Here is a 16,216-nt window from a genome sequence, read left to right on the forward strand (position 1 = left end):
CCTGCCTTCCCCCAACTAGGTAGAAAGAATCCAGAGTTGTGCATTTATCCGATTATTAGAGCTGAGCTGAACTGGGGTCACGAGCTACATGAACATTTTCTTGCTCCTCACAAAGCAGCCCCCCTTGTGGAAGATTGGTGGGGGGAGACTTGAAACAGTATGTAGAAGGAGGGAAAGCATCCTTGCTATAACTGGGATGATACTCCCTGTTTTGCCACACCATAACAAAGGAAGTGCAAAAGCAGATCACAGCAAGACGTGGTGTTAGCTAGATGCAGATCTGAATACCACGGCAAGGGAAGTGAAAGGGAGTACATTTCTCAGTTTCCAAGGCAACCGGGCAACTGTATTCTTTGAATTCCTGTAGGGAATATGTCTTCATATTGCCAAAACCATAAAGCAACTTGTCCTGCCCTGACATATTGTGCTAGGGGAACAGGCAGTGTAGGAGACATGCACTTGCCCCTCCCCAGCAGGGGAAAATGCCACTTCATTTGTCTTCATTAGCATTGCTTCATAACCACATCTGATTGGCTACATAGCATGATACCATCTCACTCACAGTGTGATGCCTGGTTGGCTGTGGTCTGAGATGGTGAGAGAGAGCTGGAATATTGTCTTGTGGGGTTGGGGGGACTTTATGTTGTAAAATCCGAAAACATAGAAAAGGAAAAAGAAAACACATTAGCCACCCCTGTTCTATAGCATTCTTGGTGTGAGCATGTAGAAAAGGTTTAATAAAATGTGACCTTTTGTTTTAATTGATATATATACTACTGTAGAAACAGATTTTTAAATTTTATATATATATATATATATATATATATATATATATATATATATATATATATATAACACACACACACACACACACACACACAGTGATACTTCTGGATGCGAATGGGATCCGTTCCGGAGCCCCGTTTGCATCCTGAAGCGAATGCAACCCGCGTCTGTGGGTCACGATTCGCCGCTTCCGCGCATGTGCGTGACGCCATTTTGAGCGTCTGCGCATGCGTGAGCGGCGAAACCCGGAAGTAACGTGCTCCGTTACTTCCGGGTCGCCGTGGAACGCAACCCGAAAATATTCATCCCAAAGCATATTTAACCCAAGGTATGACTCTGTGTGTGTGTGTGTGTGTGTGTGTGTGTGTGTGTGTACACACACACACACACACACACATATATATATATAAAACAATAAACAGTATTAATGTCTACCAACTTTTCAGAATTCTCACTTCACTCCTACACAAACAGTTGCAAATTTGGAGAAACTGTATTCAAAGTTTTTGAAGAACTGTGACGTTTAGGCTTTTTCTACTGTGGTTTCATACTTGACCCAGTTGGGTTTTGCTCCTCCTACTGCTTGAAGGCAGGAATGTGGTCATCCCACAGGAAACTTCTGTCTGGCTCCATTGCCTTGGAGGAGCCCCAGTTGCATTCCTGTCTTTCACTCAAGGTGGTAGCTTTAGAATTATTCCCTGATACAAGACTGTGTTTCAGGGTCAATTTCATTTTCTGTTCTTCTTGTGTTCATTTGCCTTCACATATAGCTTTCCCCCCCTTCTTCTTACAGGAGAGAGACTTTTCCCACCCCCATCTGGATTGAGCTATTCAAGTTGGTTTTGCATAGAACATTTTAGTACAGCTCCAAATCATCACCCAGTCAGGTTACTTACAGTTGTAAGACGGGCAAACAGCTCCGAGCAGCACTATATATGCCTTGCCATTGTCCTTTCTGCAAAAGACCGGTCACTGATTGTTTCAACTAAAGAAGAACTACTTCAGAACTATGGTAAGAAGCACACTGTGCAGCATATATTCCTCACCATTCTGTGTTATTGTGACAGTAAGGCATAAAGCCCATGCTCCCCCCATCAACCCGAATGGAGTGATGAGCTTGAGCAGTCCTTTCCCTGCTTAGGTGCCCAGTTTCAGCATTAGATTTCCTGATTTATTAAACCACATTTTCCCCTGTGACATCTGAACTGGGAAACATTGATTTCAGGGGTTTTTTCAAATCAGGATTGCAATTTTTCCTCCCTTCTATCAACAGTTACTTTAAGAAAAGTTTTAACTGCTGCATTTCTGAATGCAAATAACTTGCCCAAATCATAACATTCTTAATATTAAAAGGGAGGGGGGAGCGGATAGGTCTGAATGTACAGTACTAAATCTTAATTTAGTTGGCACTGAATCGAATGCTTTATTGATGCACTAAAAATAAAAATTGTGCTACATAACATTTTTACTCTTGTTACTTGCCACTCCTCACCTTGAGGCTATAGCACTGCGTTGGATGTCTGGCTGCTTTTGATGAAGACTGCAAGTGATGCAGAATACGACGACTGTTCAATTAATGTATATATTTATATGGCAATAGGAGCTGCCATTTAATTTTCTTTTGTCCTCAGTTGATGACTTCAGTGAAGAATCTTCCTGCTATGAGATCCTCCCTTGTTGCACTCGTTTTCGTTGCGGCGACCATATAGTGGAAGGCCAGTGGCATCATATGGTTCTGGTTATGAGCAAAGGCATGCTGAAAAACAGCACCGCTGCACTCTACATTGATGGGCAGCTGATAAATACTGTGAAGGTAAGTTGAATACAATGACATTCTGATTCTTACTTGAGATAATGTGTGCGAAGGACTACGAGCATGTTTTGTGTTTAAGGTTGGAGTGCAACCTGGAATGGTTGCCTTGAGTTGCTGATGGTGTTGGTTTTGAACTCATGGTTCAGCTGTTAAAGTGAAGTGGGTGTTTTCTTCTGGACCAGATTGTGCATTGTGGTTGCGTGTGAGATCAGTGTTAATCAGTTATCAGAGCTCAAAGCATAGTTTTTGCTGCCATGATCAGAACCTTCTTTCCAGGTATTCTGTAACCGTGGGGTCCATACTACTGGTTTTTTGAAATCTTCTTTTAAAGGCCTAGAGTTATCTTGCTTCCCTTGGGGGAATTTCTTCCGGATGACTAGCCTTGAATAGCATACAGAATAGCTGGTTAGCAGAGGGAGTAGGCTGTCTCTCTCAATTACAAACGCAGTGAACCATCCAACACCACAAACCCAATTCTGTACCTGAGACAAAAAGCTATTAAGAAAACAGCACAGGAGAAGCATGTGGGAAAATAAATGATTACTTAGCAGTATATCGTCCCCTTTGCATTATTTGAATCAGTGATGTCAAAAGTCAGGTTCAATGGATGATACAGCATCTCTGATCTTTCAGCCGAAAGCTTTCAGCAGTTTGCAGAAGCCTATCATTGTAGCAGCCATCCCAGTCTGTGTGACATTAGCCACAACCAGTTCTGTGTGGAGTTCTTTTGCAGAACTAATATGTCACTCAAGCCCAGAAATGTGCTGCTGAGCTATCTATCATGTTTCCTTAAAATTGACTAGTGGATCCCTCCTCTTTAAAGTGGGCTAGGTATTGTTGCGATTAATTCAGCTGACTGAAACTAATGAGAAGTTTCCCAGCCCTTCTTTCAGCTAGTTAATAGGACAGCATTCTCACACCTTTCCTGCTAAAAGCTTATCAGAACATTTCCATTTGCAGAGTGATTAGGCTTCAGTTCTGTATTCGTATCTTCTTCCTATAACAGTTGGCGTCATAAATAGATGGCTGGTATATAGATACTTCCAGTAACAATAGCTTACCTTTTTGCACATTTCATTTATGTGTCTCAAAATTTTACCTTCTGGTATCCAGTGTAACATGGTATTACTGAAAGAAGCATGAAAGTTTCCTTTCTGGTGATATAACTCTTTAATGCCAATCAACAAGCAAAATAGGATGAATCAAGTGAAGTGGTGTTTTGGTTGCTGAAATGAAGCAGAGTGTGCATTTCTGGTAGAAGATTAACCTTTTGTAGTAATAATAATAATAATTTTATTATTTATACCCCGCCCATCTGGCTGGGTTTCCATTTTAGGTGCATTTTAGGTTTATCTCTTTTACATGTGATTTATAGAACCTTTCCCTTGAGTTTCATGTTTTGCTGCTTGTCAGTTGCCTTCACCTCTCTTTTTCTTCCCTGTGGAAGGCCCTTGTGCAAAAAATGACTGAGAAAGTCTCAAGGCTAGCCCCAGATGTTGCTTATTTTTCTTCTTTAGTCAGAGAGTGATGGAGGAGGAGGAGGAGGTTGAAAGTTGTTGAGAACTTAATTAATCCTCCTTGTGGATTTTTGGGTTATGGATTCTTGGGCAGGGAGGTACTACGCAAGTACATAGAGCAGCAGCAAATCACCACCACAACCCTATCCAGAGACAAAGAGGAGACCACCACCTGCTCTCTGTCCCTCCTTTAGTGAGTGACTGCTTCTGCACCTTTCCTGCCAAAGAACCCTCATGTGTTCTGAAGTAGCAGTACTTCACTTTGGTGATGTGAGACTCGTTTCATTTGCTGCTGTTTTTGTTCCTGCTGGCGCTAGCCAGCCATCACTAGGAGAGAAGGATGGAGTCAGGTTGGAGAAGATATGAAAGGATGGCTTTAATTGGAGGCAGGGAAAAGCAGGGAGTGTGAAGGAATTATATGATTTTGTGTTTTGAAGGAGATCAATTCCAACGTTTTAAGTGTTTGGAAAGGACATTGTTTTATGCCTTGGATTAAGGGTTAGAGGGGTTATGTGTCTGGTCCTACCTTTGTGAGAGGGGAGATGAGGGATTGATTTATTTGAACCATTTGTTTATATCAGTACATGTATGTGATTTGGAGAATATTCAGATTGGATGGATTTGGAAAAGAATTAATCTTTTTATTTTATGTTTGCGCATCTGTGTGTATTTTTAAACACAAATATCACATGTGCTCTTACTGCCAGAGGTGTTCTTATCTCTCTTGTCAGAGAGGAATTTCCTTGTTGAAATATTTCATTGAATGGATGGTGCATTTATAGATGAAACAACCTTTTCACTAAAGATGCAGTTGTGCTGTGCACTCCTGTGCATGCTTACTCAGATGTTAGCTGTTAAGTGAAGCTTATCTCCAGTAAGTGTGCATAGGATTGCAGCATTAAATTATTAACATGTGTTGCTAAATTTTCAAGGTTGTTTTTCTCATTTTTCGTTCCTTTTTTCCTGATACTGTAAAAACCAATCTTTCTTCCTTGAAAGTATGCCTGGAAAGACAGTTTCATGCTGAAATACTTTATATACATATGCAAATATTTGCAAATTTAACCAGATTAAATTCCCTCTGGAGGGAATGTTCAAAATGTTTGCCATCAGCACATGTGGTCAAATCATAGTCAGCTTGTGTAGCCTCTTACGTTACGGATTTCCAGTAATGTTTAGATGAATTTATGTATGCCAAAAAAAAATTTTCTGATCAGCATTGGTATTTATTTCACAGCTTCATTATATTCACAGTAGTCCTGGTGGTTCAAGTTGTGCTAATCCACCAGTAGTCAGCACTGTTTACACCTACATAGGCTCGCCACCTGCTCAACGCCAGCTCTCATCCCTTGTTTGGCGTCTGGGGCCAACCCATTTCTTAGAAGAGGTCTTGCCTCCATCAAGTGTTAGCACGATTTATGAACTAGGACCAAACTATGTTGGAAGCTTTCAAGCTGTATATATGCCATGTAAGTAAAAGTTATCCTAGTGTGTTGTTTTTTTTGTTTGTTTGCTTCTCTTTTGATTTTGGTTGGAGTAGGATTAATTTATTCACATATGCGGAAAGCATATATAATATCACTTTGAGAAGCAAGCATGTTCATTATCCAAAGCTGTACTATCACAAAAAACTCTTCCTCAAAACTATTGTAACTTGGCAGCTGCAAAGAAACAAAAGGGGACAAGACCTCACAGGTGCACAAAAACAATTTAGCTGCTTCGTGATAATCTTAGTGCAATCTTAAAATGAGATATAATACTTTAAACTGATAATTTATTAATTTGGCTCAAGATAGTAAAATCCTGGAGTTTAGCTAGTAGAAATCCCCCCCCCCCACAATATAGTTTATTTGAACCACATTTTCCACTGAATTAATTAACATTGTTCTTTAGCATTTACACATTGCACTTTGCACACTAGCTTACATGCCTTTACAAGAGAGACAAATTCATGGTGAATAGGCCTCTATAGTAATGATGACTATACATGCCATCCAGTTTCAGGGGCCATTATTGCTTGAGTACCAGTTGCTGGGGAACTGCAACAAGGAGATGGCTGTTGAATTCCTGCCACTGTTTGTGCCCTTACTAGGTCTGGGTGGTCACTGGGAGACAAAACACTGGGCAAGGCAGGGCATTGTCTTATCCACTACATTGCATCAGCTCATAGTGAAATGTGTTTCTCTCATTCTGAAGGCAAGGATTCAAAACCAGAAGGAGTCAGTCCGTCTCCAGTATCGTTGGTCCCAGAAGAGAAAGTTTCTTTTGGCCTCTATGCACTCTCTGTTTCGTCACTGACAGTGGCAAGGATTAGAAAAGTTTATAACAAACTGGACAGTAAGGCCATAGCCAAGCAGGTAAGCTGGAACACTCAGGTTGAAGAAGACTTTGCCATCTGGCTAGTTTTATGATTTTAACTCATGAAGTGCCATGTTATGTAATTGTGGATGTCACACACATTAACATAGAGCATGCACCAGCACTGTTAATACTGGAAGCTATGCATGTGTGCTGGGGCTGCTGAATTGAGACTAAGGTGTTAACCTTTTATTCGTGTATTTTATTTATCAAAATATTTATATATGGCTATTTCTTTTTTAAAAATCAAAAAATCAAAGCGGTTTGCAGCAATATTACATAAAACCATACAGTAAAAGCCATATTAAAAGTTTAAATCAAACATCAATTAGCTGTTGTGGAAATATGTGTTCTTAAGTGTCTGCAGATGTCTGGTGGAATAGAAAAGTTTGCAGCAAGCGTTTAAAGCTGAAACAGAGAAAACAGTTGGAACTAATTTCCTTAGTTGTTAATAACTTGTGTGTAGATACCTTTATTTTAATTTATTAAACAAAATTAATATACTCCTTGATTGTAATAAAACCTCTTTACAAAAAATATATAAAATATTAGTAAAAACAGTTAATAACATTGATTTTGTTTTAAATGGTTTTGGATAGTAAAACACATATAGGTGTCTGGATAGGCTTGCCTAAAGAAAATGTTTTAAGCAGGCACCAAAAAGAGGATAATGAAGGTGGCTGCCCAATGTCAGTAGTAATAACAATTATCATTACTGATAATTTTATTTATTATAGTAATTAATGATAATACAGCAGTGATCATTTAGTAGCTAGTAAAGTGTGTTCTTATTACCTCTTTTATACAATATTGCAGAGTAGGAAAGCTATTAGTCTTTTTGTAGACATATTTGGGTATTTTATTTTTAAATTTTTTATTTATACCCCACCCTCCTTGGCCAGGGCCGGGCTAAAGGTGGCTAACAACAAATATGAATTACAATAAAACGTAATAGAAAAAACATACACACACACAGCACTAATTTCATCTCCCTCTCTTGGGTCTACCACTGCTAAAGTGTGATATGAAAAAATCATGTAGATGCAAAGTGGGAGATGACCATGGGAAACTGGGCTTTGTAAGATCAGCTGTTTGTTTGTTTTTCATTTTGATTTCCCTATAGTTTTATCATCTGTTTTTACTTCTAAATTTTAGAGAGATATACTCTGGCAGAACTGGAGAATGTTGGGGTTAATGAAATTCAGGACCCACTATGTGCTTAGCATTTTTACAGAAGCCACCTCTGGTCTCCTTTTATGATGCCTCTATCTATATGGACCCACAAAGAGTTGACTCAAGTCCGTAAATTAATAGCGGATTAAACCATATCTGCTAACCTGTTCTTTAAAACTTCCAAGAGAAATACTTCCACTGCCTCTTTAGGCTGCTAGTCCTGCTACCTCACAGCTCAGCCTGCATTAATCCTTGAATCAAAATTCAGGTGTTCAGAATTGACCTAACCTTACCTTTTGGGGGGGACTAAGCATTATTCTGCCACTTCATGAAAATGTATTAAACACTTTGTGTCACTGAAGAAACCCTCTAAATGATCAGTTTTCCTTGTTTTGATTAGTTGGCTGTTTCATCTCATGAGAATGCCACTCCAGTGAAGCTGCTTCACAATTCAGGAGGACATCTGAATGGACCTGCACGTACCATTGGTGCAGCTCTGATAGGATATCTGGGTGAGATGAGTTGCAGTTCTTTCACTTTTTTAGTTCCAGTGTTTAGTTGCAATATAGAGTTTAAGGTGCTTTTTACACACTGACCATGGTACTAAAGGCTCAGATCCAAGCTTGGGAGTCCTCTAAACGCAGGTGCTTCTTTTCCCCCTAAGTAGAGGAACACCCAGCACATGGGATGGGGAACCCTGATCTCTGCCCCAATATCACGAAGTCTAGGCATTGACTCAAGCTCTTTGGCTTTGCCTTGTGGTGTTGGCACCCTCTGCACGATAAAAGAATAACTGAACATGATTGGCAGCATCCTGCTGTCCCTTGGAATACATATCTGGAATCTTGCCATTCTTATTTCTTCCTCGTTTACCAAGCAGTCTGCTCCTAGGAAATTCTCACAATGTTTCTATCAATTCCTGGCCTCTAGGCATCTGGTTTGTATTCCCTCCTCATATGTCAAGATTTGTAATCTCTGAAAATTATTGTGTCCATGATTATTATTATTTTTTTGGTGGCCCATGCTTCCAAATCCATGATTCTTCAAATAGCCAAAGTTTGTGGTCTTCGCTTTTGTGGAGTTTGGATAAAACGTATGCACCTTCTTATTGCTTGCTTGGCTGACTAGTCATATGCAAGTTGGTCCCTATTAGTGCCTTGGGTACTTTTCAGAATGAAAAGGCAGGATAAAAATCTGCTTCAGCAAATGAGCATTAGTGGTGGAAATGGATGGTTTTTACTTTAGGCTCGTGCATGCTTTGCCATGGGGGAATGTTATGAGAGCAGGAAGGATCACGGCTCAGTGACAGAGCTTTGCATTTATAATGAAATAAATTTATGAAAACAATATATGCATGTAGAAGGTTCTAGTTTCAGTCCCCAGCATCTTCAGGTGTGGATTGGAAAAGAGATCTGCCTAGATCCTGGAGAACCGCATTTGGTCAGTATAAACAATAGTGAGTTAGATGGGCTGTTTAGGGGAGAGATTTGATGCAAGGGATGGATGACATTGGCTTGACCAGAAATCAACGCTGAAAAAATCTCAGTAGCTTTATGTTTCTTCAAGTAGTTTAAGTTGCACACTTGAGCACCCCATTTCCCCCATCCACCTACCAAGAAAAACAAACAAACAAACCCTTACCTTGGATAGATATGGTGAACTGGCAGCAGGGAGTGGAGTAAGTAGCCAACGGCAAGGTTATGGGTTATGGCCAAAGTCCACAGAGCTCACTTGCTGCCCTGCAAGTTGCCAGTGGTGGAGGAGAGGTAGAAGCAGTAGTGGACAGGGTGATAGCGCTGAATCACTGCAGCATCCTGGGATGGAGAGAAGGAATGCAACGGTGGTGAGGCTGGTGTGGTGCAGCCACCATGGCAGAAGCATTGGGTTGCAATCTACCTTGCACCAACCTTGCCACCACTGCGCCCCTCCCCTGCTCCATCCTGGTATGCTGCAGTGATTTATCTGAGTGGGGCATCCCCACTATGCCACCCTCTGCTGGGTGCACCACCAGTTTGAGGACGGACGAGCTTGAAGGATGGTTGTGCCTGCCTTGAGTTGTGGCTGTACTAATTAGGCCAGCATTGTTAGCGCATGTTTGAGCACCCCATATAATTGAGTAATTGCCCCATCTCTAATTTCAGTTATACTCTGTTGTCTTATTTGCATGTAATTGTTCAGCAAATGGATTGTGAGTCTCCTTTGAAAGCAAAATGCGCTAGAAGTCATGTTAATTTTATATAGTTTACGTTTACTACAAATGAGCTAATTTCCCGTCTGCTCATTAAGGGCTTTTGTTTGGTTTTGTTTGTTTCTGTTTCTGATGTTGTAGGTTCTTGGGAAATGGGAAATGCATTCACTGTTTTTGAATCACAGTAGAAGTTTTTGGTTGTACAGCAATCCAATAAACGCATTAATGCCAATTGGTTTATTTTTTGCCACCTTATTCTCAGGAGTAAGAACGTTTGTCCCAAAGCCTGTTGCCACTACGTTACAGTACATTGGTGGAGCAGCTGCTATTCTGGGTCTGGTAGCCATGGCTTCGGATGTCGAGGGGCTGTATGCTGCTGTGAAGGCCCTTGTGTGTGTGGTAAAGAGCAACCCTCTGGCTAGCAAAGAAATGGAAAGAATCAAAGGCTATCAGGTGCGTGCTGAATTTGAATTCTTACATGATTTTGCACTTCAAGCATTGATGCATCAACACATTTCATTACTACCTTGCCTTTGAAGTCAATTGCATTATTTAGCTCTCTTTCCTTGTGTACTGGAAAGGCTTTCAGTCAGTGACAGCTCTGCGGTTAAAGTGAAGCACCATCAGAATATGGTCATCGTGTCAGATCTGTGACATCTGCTAGCTCAGCAGAGACTCTTATCTGCTGCCAAATCAGAGGAAGAACACGCAGGAGCCTGAAGAGAAATACATGAGGAGGAGCTTCTATTGTTGTTACCGTAATCAAGGGCAGTGCACCATCTGTGTCAGTTGAAGGGCATTTGAAGCCAGCAGTGAGGTTGATTTATCTGTCTATTTGAAAACATAGTAATTTGTTCGGACAAATGGATGGAGCTTCTCCTACGAGTTGGGAATGACTTTCCATCAAAGGAGACGAGACCCTTGTTCTAATTTCATCACGTCCGAGATGACTTCCCTTACCTTCAACGTGCCGTACAGTTTAGAAGGGGCTGTTTTGTGTGTGAGGCCCATCTATCACTTAGCCCCTGAACTGAATTTGCCAATAGGAGTCCTGTTTAATCAGTACCGCATTGAATGAACTAGATAATCATCACTGTGCGGCTTCTTTATTAGCCATTCTGCCTGCATTTGATTTGCTTTCAATAGGCACCAAATATTATTGTCTTCTGGAAACTAGTCACGGCCTAGACAAGTTATGTTCCATACCGAGGTAGGAACACTTACACTGGGCAGTAAAATGTGCTTTAGAAATTGCTTCCTTCTAAGCACATTTTTTAAAAATCAAAGAAAAGGTTTTGGAATTCAAAGGTAATGGATTCAGAAATGGCTGATAACTTGTATTTCAAAATGCAGCTGCCTGTCCTTTGCGGGATTCCTGTTATATCCACCTGGATAATCAAATATTAAATTACAAAAGGCTGCAAATGCTACCCCCAATCTTTTGCCCACCATGATGATTTTCTTTTGTTTCCTTTTGACAAGTAGTTCTGTGTAGGACTAGTCACTAGCAACCCCATCCCTGAGAAGAGCCTCTTCATTTCAGAATGCCTGCTGTTTTGTCGGCTAATGTCAACTTTACCTCTTTCTGCTTTTCCATTGTAATTCTTGGTATTATCAATAGTTTACAACAAAGAAATGTACACTATACCTGATCTTTGAATTTACAAAAGCATGGCTCTGCGAATGGCTCTGCCCTGCTGTGATACTTTTTATTATGCTTGGAATAAGATGATATTTCCTTTGTCTGCAAAAGGCTGTAAGAATTATAAAAGGAGAGGGGAAAGCCACTTTGCCACTCAGTGTCCATATGTTGTTTACTTGTATTTCAGTTATTGGCAATGCTGTTAAAGAAGAAACGCTCTCTCCTGAATAGCCACATTCTTCATTTGACCTTTTCCTTGGTGGGGACTGTTGACAGCGGTCACGAAACATCCATTATTCCAAATTCAACTGCCTTCCAGGACCTGCTTTGCGACTTCGAGGTACATAGGGCACCCCTGAAAGCTAGAAATTATTACAGTCATTAGGAAACCTGGAGCAAGTGTTTTCTGAAACAGAAAGCACGCCAGTGAAGAGATTGGTTTTGTGGATCTTATGAAACTACATATCTAATGAAGTACATTATGCAATTGCAGTGCAGAGAGACTATAATCTACCAGCAATGTTGATTGATTGTAACGCAGCCCTCTTAAAATATATTACATTATTCTGTTTCGTGAAGGAGGTAAGTTTTGAAGCTAAACTCAAGAGTTGGTGTCAGAAATGCCTTTTGAAATAACACACGATCAATCATGAACGGCCTCTAACGTAATCGTTTTGCTTGAAGGGAAGGGAAGGCGAATAGTTGCCAGTAAGGAGCAGCATGATCAGTCTACCACTGTTTGTTCAGACCAGCGAAGCACCCTGACCTAGAAACCTTTTCACGAGTCAGGCATGATCATATAACCTGCTAAGGTTGTTGGTGTAAAGCAGAGACAGGGGACCTTTTTCAGCCAGAGGGCAACATTCCCTTCTGGGGGTCACATGTCAATGGTGGGCAGGGACAGAGTCAAAAGTTGACAGAGCATTGAATGGTAATTGTTTTCCTTTGTGCAGTAGGCTAGTTCCTACACACATCCACACACCGCTTTCTATCCTCCATCCAGGCCAGTAAGATGCATTCAGTGATGCATTTTAGGTAGGCAGAAACATAGAATCGTAGAGTTGGAAGGGATCCTGAGTTTCATCTGGTCCAGCCCCCTGCAATGCAGTAATCTCAGCTAAAGCATCCCTGACAGATGGTCATCCAACTTCTGCTTAAATACCTCCAAGGAAGGAGAGTCCACCACCTCTTGTGGGAGTCTGTTCCACTGTCAAACAGCTCTTACTATCAGAAAGTTATTCTGGGTGTTTAGTCAGAATCTCCTTTCTTGTAACTTGAAACCATTGTTTCAGGTCCTAGTCTCCAGAGCAGGAAAAAAACAAACAAACTTGCTTCATCTTCCACGTGACAGCTGTTTAGATATTTGAAGATGGATATCGTATCTCCTCTCAGTCTCTCCTCTTTTGCACACTAAACATACCCAATTCCCTCAACCGTTCCTCCTAAGGCTTGGCTTCCAGACCCTTTATCATCACTCAGGTGCAAAGCAGGGCTAGTAAGAGGATGTGGCCTTGGGTGAGATGGTGTGGCTTTGGAGTGCCCCGCGGGTCAGACAGAGAGGCCTGGATGGCTGCATTTTGAGCATCCCCATTGATGGTGTCAAGATACTGCTGTACCACTGTAGCTGGTCTCACTGCAGTTCACTTCACTAGCCCAAACTCATTGGCTGCCCCCATACAGAATCCTCACCTGACATCAGTTAAGTTGTCTGCTCAAGGTCCACTGTAGTGCTTTGGCAGGTCTCAGTGTTGGAGAGTGCACAAAATGGCAGTGGCAACACTGGCAATAGATACTGGATGGCATGGGTGGGTGCCACAGGTCCTATGAATGGAATATGAGTCGAGTGACCATTTCTGAATTTGTGTTGTGCACGACGAGCAAATAATGACCCATGGCAGACTCTGGTTTCCCGCCTTTGTGTTTAAACTGATAATCCAAACACACAGTATTTGTAGTTTTAAGTTATGCCAGCGGAACTGAGGGACAAGATTTGATAAAGGGCAGGACTAGCTGATAGCAAACAGCAAAAGACAGGTTAGACTGATGACCAGAAAATGAGAATTTTTTAAAAAAATGAAAGGGAGTTTGTATATGTGGTCTTGGGAAGTAGGATTTTTGAGGCTGTTGCAGATCAGAGAGAACGATATCACAGAAAAAATAAAATCGGAAATGAAGAAAGGAGCGGGGGCAGAGGCGGGGGGAGAAGCAGCAGCACATTACCTTAAGCGAAGTCAAGGGTATGACAAAGGGAAATGATTGGACAGGCAAGTTAAGTTTGGAGATTTAAATGAAAATACTTTTGACTATGTAGTTTGATTTGCGGTAACTTTTCACATCGCTGTTAACTGAAGGAGGTCTGCACACTGATCATAACAAGAGGAGAAAGGGATTATTTTTGCAGTGACAGAAGGCTAGCAGGAAGCGGCCTTTGAAGAAGAGATTTAAGTTATAGAGAATAGAGGTGTCTAGGCCACAAACAAAGGCTTTAGCAATAACAGAAGCAAATAACCAAGATGGAGAAAATGACTAGTATTTTTCTATGAATATTTTCTTATCACTATCACGTTCTGATTCATTTTTTAACAGATTAATTAGACTTCCGTCTTTTTGTTCTCTTCCTTAATAACAATGTCAATTTTTATCATAGTTAAGTAAAACCCAAGTCACATCCACACACTTGTATGAGGCAAGTGGAAGTCGATCAACTTCTACGGCATTGATTAATGTGCTGTATTAGCGCTGTTTGTTGTTTAGTTTTCAGATTTTAATCTTTCTCTGTTAGATTCTCAATCTTTTATAAATGGAAGATGAAGAGGCTAAATCTTTATATCTGCAGATCAACTAGCATATGAATTTACTTGTTCTTCACTTGTTTAATCCATGGGCTTTATTGTTTGATTGGTGGGCTGACAATTGCAATCTGGTATGGAAAGAAAAGAATAATTGTTTATGATAACTTCATTTAGACTCTATTTTTTTCCAATGGGAAAAAGCAACACCTGGGACAAAAGCAGCAATAGGTAACCCTAATATTGGTAGTCTAGAATAACTCTACTAAGCAGAATAGCACATGCCAGCTATAAATCAGCTGTATATTTTGTATTTCAGGTCTGGCTGCATGCACCCTATGAACTTCACCTTTCCTTATTCGAACATTTCATTGAGCTTCTTACTGAATCCAGGTAACGTCTGATATAATTTGTCTTGTAAACAATACAGCATTATGTACAATCCAGATTTTGCCTCCCAGTTTCTCTCCCCTTTGCTTACTTTGATGCTGTGTCATGGTTTTGATTTGATATGATTTGAAGGGTTTTTATTATGATGGGAGAATAGGAAAGGAGAGGTGGAACTTGCAGAAAAATACCGAAAGACAGACAGTGAGTTAAGAGAGCTGGACTGAATTGAATGCTAAGCACCTAGTCCTAACTATTGGAAGTTCCATTCAGATAGTTATGAAGACTACAATATAAAATGCAAACATGAAGTCGTGTTTTGTTATGTCACTGGCCATGCTGGCTGGCTGTATTCCAGAACATTTCATTGGCACTGGGATGGGGAAGATTGCGTTAGACCCATGTCCTGTCACCATCAGATATTTGGTAGGCAGGCCCAAGAGACTAGGCTTTTTCTGTAGTCAGAAACTTAGACTTCCCCTGCTTTTTTCCACAGCAGTTGGCCTACTTGCTTCAACAGCATTTGGCTGTTTTAACCATCCCATATATGTATGTTAATAGCAAAGATGGTCAGCAAACAATAAGAGTGGACAAAGGTATTTCCAAACCAATCTGTTTATATAAAGTAGTTTTTGTTTGCTCTTATTCTTGGCTGCTACCAATTTTACCTGTGTTCTTATCTATCATGATGGCTGAGGTTACGATGTATTTGTGTGTGGGTTTGTAAGCAACCTTGGAATGAATGTATCTGATGTAAAGCCAGGTTAAAGAAACTAATTGAAGTAAATGGGGGAAAATATGTTCCCACGTTTGACATTATATTCTCGTTACATGGTATGAACATAAGTCAAGTGGATTGCTAGATTCATCTTTTTTTAAAAAAAGAGAGCTGTAGTGCATGGGCTACTCAAATCAATGAGAATTGCTTATTATTTAAGCTGTTCTTTTCATTTCAGTGAAGCAGCAAAGAATGCAAAACTGATGAGGGAGTTCCAGCTTATCCCAAAACTTCTGCTGACACTTCGAGACATGTCTTTGTCTCAGCCAACTATTGCCGCTATTAGCAACGTACTGAGCTATTTGCTTCAAGGATTCCCTAGCAGCAATGACTTGCTCAGGTACCAAATAGAGTTATCCTTTGATTTCCTTCTTTCTACAATAAATAAATAAATAAATAAAAATAGATCGCATGTTTCTCTGTGAGGCTACATTTATCTTCCGTTGCTCTGAATCTACCAGCCTGGGAAACATAAAACATTCCTTATGTACACAGTTTTTTTCATGCTTGGTAAATTTAATAATCTTTTACAGTGGCTTTCCAGAATTGATTTCAAAATACCTTGAAGATGATGTTCTTTCCCCTCCCTATGCTTCAAAATGTCCTATTTATAGTAATTTTGCACAAATGGAGAGAGAGAGTTATCCAGGACAATTTGTTTCAGAGTGTGTGTGTGTGTGTGTGTGTGCGTGCATGTGTGACTGAGTCAACTTTATTCAATCCTAATAAATGTCAGGATCTGAATTTTAAAGAAAATAATTGCTGCTTAGTGTTGCTTTGCAGCC

The 16,216-nt window shown here is 40.5% G+C and overlaps 1 protein-coding gene across 9 annotated transcripts in view; it reads left to right on the top strand.

Annotated features, from left to right (window-relative positions):
• WDFY3 (WD repeat and FYVE domain containing 3) overlaps nt 1-16,216 on the top strand; it is a 155,035-nt gene that overhangs the window by 56,170 nt on the left and 82,649 nt on the right. For all 9 annotated transcript variants that reach the window (XM_083631517.1, XM_083631519.1, XM_083631520.1 and 6 more), the window contains 9 exons: nt 1,580-1,798; nt 2,418-2,599; nt 5,354-5,585; nt 6,313-6,473; nt 8,048-8,159; nt 10,098-10,288; nt 11,665-11,817; nt 14,586-14,659; nt 15,610-15,771. In XM_083631517.1, the coding sequence (XP_083487643.1) occupies nt 1,580-1,798; nt 2,418-2,599; nt 5,354-5,585; nt 6,313-6,473; nt 8,048-8,159; nt 10,098-10,288; nt 11,665-11,817; nt 14,586-14,659; nt 15,610-15,771 (1,486 nt within the window). The remainder of the gene's footprint in view (nt 1-1,579; nt 1,799-2,417; nt 2,600-5,353; nt 5,586-6,312; nt 6,474-8,047; nt 8,160-10,097; nt 10,289-11,664; nt 11,818-14,585; nt 14,660-15,609; nt 15,772-16,216) is intronic.

The sequence above is a fragment of the Podarcis filfolensis genome, assembly GCF_964270895.1.
Source record: "Podarcis filfolensis genome assembly, chromosome: 9".
Taxonomy (NCBI): domain Eukaryota; kingdom Metazoa; phylum Chordata; class Lepidosauria; order Squamata; family Lacertidae; genus Podarcis; species Podarcis filfolensis.